General features: G+C 28.0%; 1 protein-coding gene across 1 annotated transcript; it reads left to right on the plus strand.

Moving 5' to 3' along the window:
• The first annotated feature begins 2,330 nt into the window (after positions 1 to 2,330).
• LOC109339995 (carotenoid cleavage dioxygenase 7, chloroplastic) lies at positions 2,331 to 8,577 on the plus strand. The gene is made up of 7 exons (XM_019577547.1): positions 2,331 to 3,110; positions 4,506 to 4,634; positions 4,754 to 4,885; positions 5,986 to 6,261; positions 6,382 to 6,464; positions 6,983 to 7,297; positions 8,368 to 8,577. Exons 1-7 carry the CDS (start codon positions 2,357 to 2,359, stop codon positions 8,509 to 8,511), a joined length of 1,833 nt encoding a protein of 610 aa, XP_019433092.1. The 5' UTR covers positions 2,331 to 2,356; the 3' UTR covers positions 8,512 to 8,577.
• Positions 8,578 to 10,182: the final 1,605 nt, after the last annotated feature.

The following is a 10,182-nucleotide window of genomic DNA, read 5'->3' on the forward strand; positions in this document are numbered from 1 at the left end:
AAATGTTCTACCATTAGAGATTATTGTAAAAGTATAATATAAAAAGGAAAGTTTCAAGTTGATGCAAGGAAGAGTTTAGACTTAAGATTATATTTATTTTCTATTCCCTCAAAATATATATAAGCTATGGAGACAAAAACTAATGGAAACCATAATACATTTCTTGATTAGTTGAAAAAGCTTGTCTAGGATAGACAAGAAATAAACAATGTGTCTGATTAAATGCTAAAAATAATTCAATGATATGATGGCAATGAATGAACCGCACTTTTAAGGTATTCTACTTAGTGTTGCTCATATCATAAGGAATATGCAAACTTGATGGTTCAAGAGGAGTTGATTGCCTTAAAATTTCTAGTACCGTGAGAAGTTGAATGAATTCAAACTTTACAGAACATAAATAAAACAGAAAAATGTATACATTAAAAATGTATGAATTATATATATTGTCATCATTTATCATTCATATTCAATTACTATAGATTATTAAGAAAGTAATATAAGTAAATAGTTGATAATGTAATAACTGTGTATAAACCTTTATATTGACAATACATAAATATTAAAAATTACAAGAATGTTTGGTAGAGAGAAATTCAAATTAATTAGTAGCTTTATATTTGAGAATAGCATTATATTTCATAGAACTCACAGAATAAAGGCAAATAAGTTGTATAAAAAAAACAGATAACATGTATAATAATATAAAAAGAAAAGTACAGAAAATATATTGATTTAAAAATTAATTATGGAGAATTTAGTAAGTTTTTTTTTAAAAAATCAGCTTACTTTTTTAAAAATCAGCTTATATATTATCAACCATTAAGTTCCTGAATCATATATTAATCACATGTAAATATTAATTTCTTTTTTCTAAGCAAATGGAAGAATATAATAAAGAAAGTTCAAAGAGTACTATAATCCATGTACACTAAATGAGGATGATCCTTATCAAATACAAACCAGTGAATTCATACATCAGTTCAGTTTGTGAAGTTGGTATTATCCATATTCTTTATAGCAAAACCACCTCCAAAAGCATATATGAATAAGTAGGATTGAGATCCTCTCAGATACTACTGAATTGTGAGAAGAAAATGGAGTTTAGTAATTTTTAACATTATTTTATTAAAAATCATTAAAATTTAAACAGTTAAAAAATTCTATGTGCCAGAAAAAAGGAAATTAAAGGACACAGATTATAGTTTTTATAATTAAAATCGTATAAGTTTATCACCTGTGCATAAATATTAAATTATAGTTTTTATATGTTTTTCAGGTTAGACAACAGAATTCATACATGAAGACAGAAAAAAGGAAATTAAAGAACACAGATTTAATTCTGGAAATATAAAAAACGTATTTCTTTGTATACTTAATTATATTATATATGGCCCTTTATTCATAAACTTATAGTGGCATTTCCCATAGGGGCTTGCACAAAATTTCATGCAAGTTTTTTGTAATTGTTGTCAAAGAGGAATTGTTAGCTGATCTAGAATTATCATACTATGAGTCCAATTAATAATAACTTCACACAAAATAATGTTTCCCTCCCTTGCCTACTAATTAAAATCCAAGTGTCGTTATATCAATAAAATATTAATCTAGTGATATAAAATATTATTAAATTTCCAAATATTATGCTATATTAAATATTAAAAGTTCATTTTATGAGAGCAACAAAAATATTATTGGTTATTTTAAAAAAATATTTCCTTGTTATGCATAAATAAGTTTTTTCTCTCAAAATTAAGATAAAGTATAAGAAAAAGGGGAAGGAGAAGTGGACATAAACTACATGAAAAATATATAAATGATTGAGTTATTATAATGCAACTTGCAACTTTTCTCAACCATCATAATTAGTAGCCTGTATTGGCACTTATATGATGCTGATCAAATTACTTGCTCCTCTCAAACTAAACCTACCATGACACCAAAGAGAAAAATAATAGTAGGTTGGGGAGAAAAAACTTTAACTCATGGGGCACCAAGATACTCTCCCAAACCATTAAAAATAAGCAAAATGAGAACAAAACAAAAGAATATAATGCAAATTGAAATGAATGGTGTCTGCCACTAAAAGTGCAAGAGTTTTCATGTCCACCACATTTTAAAATGTTGCCTTATAGCCCACATGAACATTGAAAAGCACAAAACAATTTGACCATGCAAACCAAAAAAAATAATACAAAAGTTTAGGGTGGCAAATCTGTAATTAATTCAAATACATAGTGCAATTGCACATAAGCAACTATATATTCTATGTCCTTAGTTATAAATAGCACATGTCCCTTGCCAACCTTCATAGGCCAAATATTCTCAACATCAAAGCCTTAGTTACTTCCAAAAAATGCAAGCCAAACCACTACACACCTTCCCAACACACATTCCTCAGCCCAGAAGGCAAAATCCAGTGCAACAAAAATCCTTGTCATTGCCTACCATACCGAGAGCGATATCCATATCCGTACCCGATACCCGTGTAACCATTCCAGCTCCTCCAAGTATAGATATTGATGACTCAATAACTGCCTTTTGGGACTACCAATTTTTATTTGTTTCACAACGATATGAAACAACTCAACCTATAACTCTACGTATTGTGGATGGCTCAATTCCAACCGATTTTCCCTCGGGTACATATTATCTAACCGGACCAGGACTTTTTGCTGACGATCATGGTTCTACAGTTCATCCACTGGATGGCCATGGATATTTAAGGGCATTTACTATCGACAATGTAAATAAGAAAGTCAAGTACATGGCTAAGTACATTAAGACCGAAGCTCAAGTGGAGGAGCATGATCCTAAGACCAATACATGGAGGTTTACACATAGAGGACCATTTTCTGTATTAAAAGGTGGGAGAAAGGTTGGAAATACTAAGGTCATGAAAAATGTGGCTAACACTAGTGTACTAAGGTGGGGGGAAAAGCTATTGTGTATGTGGGAAGGTGGGGACCCGTATGAGATTGAATCTCGTACGTTGGATACGATCGGGCGATACAACATGATGGACGAATGTGATTTAGAAGGATATGATAAAAAATATGATGTTGATATTTGGGAGGTTGCTGCCCGCCTATTGAAGCCTCTTTTGTATGGTACGTATTAATTTTCTCTTAAACTTCCATTGAAGACTATACCTTAATGTTTTTCTATGGGTGTGTAGTGGAAGGAAAATATTTTTCCTATCTCACTATTTGGGACAAGCGAAGGTGTTTTTTTAAAAAAAAAACTTCCTATCTCTTTTGTATGACTTAATAATAGAGCCGTCATGTAATTATAGCTTACAAATTGCTCCACTTTCTTCTCTATATCTATGAACATGAGAGTTCATTTCTATCATATCATGTACCCGACATGGCAAAATGAGCACAACGATAATGTTAAATTTCCCATTTTCTTGTATTAAATATATTTCTTCCCAAGAAAATATAACTTTAATGTATAGAAAAGAGTGCCTAGAACCTCTATAAATTATTTTATTTTTTGAAGTAGACATTATAAAATATTTTTTTCTTTTTTAATTATCCATAAAATTTATTCGTTGGTGAAGTTAGTGTATGTATAAAATATTTTTTTCTTTTTTAATTATCCATATTTTTTTATGAATTTTTCCATACTATTTATGCATCATGTATAAAATATTTTACATTATTAATATACCATTCCTTATTTTATGTATAATATTTTCATTAAGGAGTCACTAAATATTATAACCTGGAACGTAAAGAACTATCCTTTCACAAAAATATATTAGATGAAAGGTGACATTTATTTGAATTAAAGTAAGCAATTTGATATTTACCAAAAACGAATTATATAAACAACTTGGGTGGTGGTTGGTTGGACATGCAATATAAGTATATATGGAACTCGTTATAAAACCCATTATAGTGCTTCCAATATATTCCCAACTATTTTATAAAGAAATTGGTTTATGACACTTCTCCTAGAAAGTTATTGTCCTATATTTCACAAAGTATTTTCTAGCTAGAGAATACTTACAAGGTATATCATTATAGTTTCTTGAGGAGAAATTAAAAACTTAGGATGGGCCTCCACCATATGGTAAGATGACTTATAACCTGAAGATCATATAATCAAATCATAGAAATAATTAATTCTTTTGTGAATATAAGATTGTATATATCTATCAAGCAGCTATGTTCCTAGAGAGGACAATTATGTTGAAATGCATAGAAAAAGTAAAGGCCAATGACACTTGTATCTTTTAATTTATATTAAGATTACATTGTTACTCTTAACAATAAACTAAAAAATAGGATTGTCATATCCAATAATGGGAGGAGTTTGACTTATATCCGTTGTTATTAGACAAAAGTCGTTATTTCCTGCTTGATTTTTGTACAACACAAAGTTTAACATAATTTAAATATTCTTAATTTACATGTATGTTGCATTGGGGCGCCATTTTTATACATGTTGTAGTATTCTATATGATTAAACATTTGTCTTTGTTTTATTGAATATAGGAGTATTTAAGATGCCCCCAAGGAGACTTTTGTCTCATTATAAGGTTGATTCTAGAAGGAATAGATTACTTACAGTGTCATGCAATGCCGAAGATATGTTGCTACCACGCAGTAATTTTATATTTAGTGGTGAGTAATATAAGATTATGAAATATGCAATTTCCTTATTCATAGAATAAGTAGTGCAACTTAATTTTCTCATTTAGTTTTGATATTTAAGTGAAGTTGGTACCTTTTGTTTTGTGCAGAATATGACTCTAATTTCAAGTTAGTACAGAAGCAAGAGTTCAAAATCCCAGATCATATGATGATTCATGATTGGGCTTTCACAGATACCCATTACATAATATTTGCCAATCGCATAAAACTTGATGTACTAGGTAAGGATTTTTGTTAGGTGATCTTACTTATACTAATTTGTAACAAATCCAAGAGCCATTCTAAATCACTTATAATAATATATATTCTCCTATATGAATCTCTCTATTATAAATCAATCATTAATAAATAAAATATTATTTTATAACACGTGTTACTTTTTAGGATGTAAGACAGTTTGTAGAAAAATATACAAATTTTCAATCACTAATAAAATAGTTTTCGTGATTTTTATTGATAATAAATAATTAATAAGTTGTATTAATAATTTATTTCATATAAAAATGGTACCTTTAACATTTTTATTTAAAAACATGGATTATAGGCTTCACCCAAAGATTTATGTCTCTTGTATTGTGTGAGACAATGCTTTGAAAAAATTAATATTACTGCCATGGCTCTGTTTGCAATATAGGGATCATAGTTCAAGAAAGGCCCAAATGTTTTTTACATATATGATTAACAGATGATAAATATGTTTATTATATGTTGTTGTTTTTATTATTTTTTAAATTAATTGCATTATCAATGATTATTATCTTACACATAAATTCATTTAATATTTTGTTGGTTGTAGCAGTCATTGTTTTATATTATGAAAAAAATATTAGCCTCAAGATCTTGAAAAGAAAGTGTATCTCATATTATCATAATTTGTATGATACCTATTTTATTTAAAATTATTATAAAAATAATACAATTAACTTATTTTGATATTTGATGTGTACTTATTTTCATTTCACATCATTAGTTTTAGACTCTTAATTTTTTCAAACTTTAACATTCAAAACTCACATAATTAGAATTTTTATAATTTTGTTTGGCCCAAATTTTTATCCTACACTAGACCTATAAGATGTAAGGAGTGACCCTCACTATTTTTTATAGATAAGTCTATATAAATATATACACAATATAATTTTAAATTAAATAATAATAAAAGTTTAATGTCTTTGTATTGTCAGTGTAAATATTTCATGAATATAATATGTTACAATGTTAAAAAAACTTTTACCCAAGTAGTTGAATTATAACTTATCAAGTGGAAAGTTACATGTAATTGTTATCTTATTATATAATGATGATAAAAACTATTATTCAGGATCAATGGAAGCAGTGTGTGGGATATCTCCTATGATATCAGCCTTAAAACTAAACCCAAGTAAAAGCACATCACCCATATATTTGCTTCCTAGATTTCCTAACAAATCCAAAGGCAAAGAAAGAGATTGGAGAGTTCCAATTGAAGCACCTTCACAATTGTGGTTAATTCATGTTGGCAATGCCTTTGAAATCAACCATGCTAATGGGAATTTGGAGATTCAAATAGTAGCTTCTGCTTGCTCCTACCAATGGTTCAATTTCAGAAAGTTGTTTGGTATGTAGAGTTAATTCAATGTAAATTGGGGTTGTTTGGGTTTGGTTAATGCAGATTTGGGTGCTCTTAATCATATATGCAATCATTTCTAATAAAAAAATTGTTTTGATTATTTATTAGGATATGATTGGCAAAACCATAAGCTAGATCCATCAATGATGAATATTAAAGGTGGAAATGAGTTATTGCCTCATATTATTCAGGTATATGATCCCTCCCTCCCTTACCCTTATTCATATCTCTCTATCCACTATTTTAAATTGCATTTTTTTATATAATCAAAAGTATCTACTAACCTTATGGGTAGTGAATTAATCCATGTCGGAGTGTATATTATTTTTCCCAATAAATATCACTCACATCAAGAATTGAACGTATGACATTTTGTTTGATAAGATCTTACATCACTAAACCAATATCCTATGAGTTTTAAATTGCAATATACGATCACAATTGAAGTCACAACATTGTGATTTCTGGAGTACCAGTAATGATATTACAACCACAATTGGGATCACATTAATTACATTTCCTCTATAAATGTGATAAACACAACGTAACTGCAATTACCATTTAAAACAATGTCTCTAGCTAATGCAAGTTTTGCTGGTAAAATATTGTTTTTCTCATTTATGTTTAAAAGTTAATACCTCTAGTTTCTGGCTTGATTTAACATTTATGCAGTTCTTCGCTCAATATGTTACATAATGTGCTGATGCAGGTATCTATAAAATTAGATTCTGACTACAATTGCCAAGAATGTAATGTGAAGCCTATGCAAAATTGGAAGAAATCATCAGATTTTCCAATTATAAATCCTTCATTTTCTGGGAAGAAAAACAGATATCTCTATGCTGCAACAACATTAGGATCTCGAAAAACATTGCCAAGTTTTCCTTTTGATACTGTGGTGAAATTAGATTTAGTGAATGATTGTGTACAAACTTGGACGGTTGAAAGTAGAAGATTTATTGGTGAGCCTATTTTTGTTCCCAAAGGTCATGATGAAGATGATGGCTACCTTCTTGTTGTTGAGGTGAGTTAGAGTCTTAAATAATGGTTATGGTTGTGATCGATTACATCACGTTTACCACAATTACAGGAAAATAAGATAGATATAGATGTAATTGTGATCGATGTAGATTTACGAAATGAGAATATTATATACGCAATTAGAGTTGTGGAATACAATTTAAAACAAAAGTAAATACTCATTTCAGTCTATCATGTTTCTTGATCTTACTAGTTTGATCCCTTAAAATTTGAAAAACTCAAAATCGTCCCCAAAAATTTCAAATATGGGTCAAATTAGTCGCTTTTAGTATGTTTTATAACATCTGGGATGAACTAATTTGACCCTAAAAAAGACAATTTGATCAACATTTGAATTTTTGGGACTATTTTGGGCTTTCAAATTTTTGAGGGGCTCAACTAGTAAAATCGGAAAACATAAGGGACTGAAAATGATATTTACTTTGTGTGGGTAGACATAATATTCCTTTAAAAATGGCAAGTAATAATAAATTTTTTATAACTAATTAATAGATTAGTTAAGAAGTATACTACAATAAGGAGTGATTAAATCATTGAATGACAAAAACAAGAACCTTTATTTCTAAATATCTAAGCTATGATAGGGTTGGGCTAGTGAGAAATTTGGGTAGTTTGAATGGATCATACTTTGAAACCACTGTCATTATATACCAAAAGTCCAAAACAGAAAAAATCAAGCTATATGCTTCAACTTTATATGAAATCCAACACAGTGCTGACCTAATTTTTTGCCAACTTGAACTTTGAAAATTTACTAATTCATATATTTTCACATAAAAGCATGAAATTTTGGTAATGCATCCAAAATTTTGCGGTTTGAAATATTATAAAATATTTTAAATTAATATTGTTAAAAAGAATAAAGAACTATATGTTGAAAAATTAATTTTTTTAAAATTAGAATTTCTAAAGAGATACTTTCCTGACAGTTTATGGTTGAAGCTAGTAATTTGAGTCAAAGTAAATTGCGGGAGCACATCTGCTATCCCACACTTTGTTAAGAGATATTTTTGTAATTAATTCATAACTAAAAGCATATTATTTGTTTTGCAGTATGCTGTTTCAATGCAGAGATGTTATCTGGTTATCTTGAACCCAAAAAGGATAGGATTAACCAATGCTGTTGTTGCTAGACTTGAAATTCCAAGGCATTTAAATTTTCCTATGGGTTTTCATGGTTTTTGGGCAGCCAAATGAAACCCAAAAATAAATTATTTTAAATTTCTCATACCATGTAAAATAATTCATTTTTATTTTGTTGAATATGTATATAAATGTTTATATATTTATTAACCGCTAGATTTTTTTTAATCTCAAGTGAAATATGCCATGACATGAATTATTTTCTGTTTGGCAAAAGGCGATCCATTAAGAAGCCATTAACAATATCTCAAAATCCTATCAATCCAATAAAGAAAACTATTATATTCTCTTATAAATCATTTTAAAAATATTCTTAAGCATAAAAAAAAGTAACATGTCTCAATTGAGTTAACTTGTCAAATTGTTGTGACTTGAATGTTTTTGTACTACCAAGGATATTCACTTACTCTATGAGTAAGGAACTAATCTCTTTTACTTATGTGGTTGTCTCTCCCAATACATGTTGCTTACATGAATTGAATTTTCGACATTTTGATTATCATATGATCTAGTAGGGCCTTACACTAATAGATCAATACTTTTAAGTAAATCTTACCATTTTAAAGTAAATTCACTTAATTAAGATTCAACATTTTTAAATCATTTTATCATCTAAGACTTCATAACACTTCTATTTACTATTTAACAAAAAAAACTGCTACACATACATGTGTCATCACCTCATTGATTTGACACATCATCTATCACATGTGTCATCACCTCATTTAATCTATGTTTTTCCTCCAAAAAATTCTTACCCACAAACCTCCTTCATATACATATGTCATCACCTCATTGAATTGCATCATCATCTATGACATGTGTCATGACCTCACTGAATCTATGTTTTTTCCCTCCAAAAATTACCTTATACACATACATGTGTTATCACCTGAATTGTCACATCATCTATGCTATGTGTCATGACCTCATTGAATCTATTTCCCTCCAAAAAAATTGCTCACAAAATGATTTATTACATTAATATTATTATTATAATCTAAATATATAACGTGTGTAAATGTTTTAAATATTAAATTTTCAATATTTTTTAACATGTTAATTATTAGTAATTTTACAATTTGAATATATAACGTGTTCAAAATATTTAATGCTTATTATTATTACATATTATTATAATATGAATATATAACGTGCGTAAATACTTCAAATATTAAACTTCCAATATTGTTAACGTGTTAGCAATCAGTAATTTATTACACATTATTATTACAATTTCAATATATAACGTGTGTAAATGCTTTAAATAATAAACTTCCAATATTGTTAATGTGTTAACTGTCTCTAATTTATTACACATTATTATTACAATTTGAATATATAACGTGATCAAAATAATGCTTATTATTATTATAATATGAATATATAACGTGTGTAAATGCTTCAAATATTAAACTTTCAATATTGTTAACGTGTTAGCAATCAGTAATTTATTACACATTATTATTACAATTTCAATATATAACGTGTTCAAAAAATTAAATACATATTATTATTATAATCTGAATATATAACGTGTGTAAATGCTTTAAATATTAAACTTCCAATATTGTTAATGTGTTAACTATCTGTAATTTATTACACATTATTATTATAATTTGAATATATAACGTGATCCAAATATTAAACTTATAATTTTGTTAATGTGTTAACCATCTCTAATTTATTACACATTATTATTACAATTTGAATATATAACGTGAT

The sequence above is a fragment of the Lupinus angustifolius genome, unplaced genomic scaffold, assembly GCF_001865875.1.
Source record: "Lupinus angustifolius cultivar Tanjil unplaced genomic scaffold, LupAngTanjil_v1.0 Scaffold_125_4, whole genome shotgun sequence".
Lineage (NCBI taxonomy): Eukaryota > Viridiplantae > Streptophyta > Magnoliopsida > Fabales > Fabaceae > Lupinus > Lupinus angustifolius.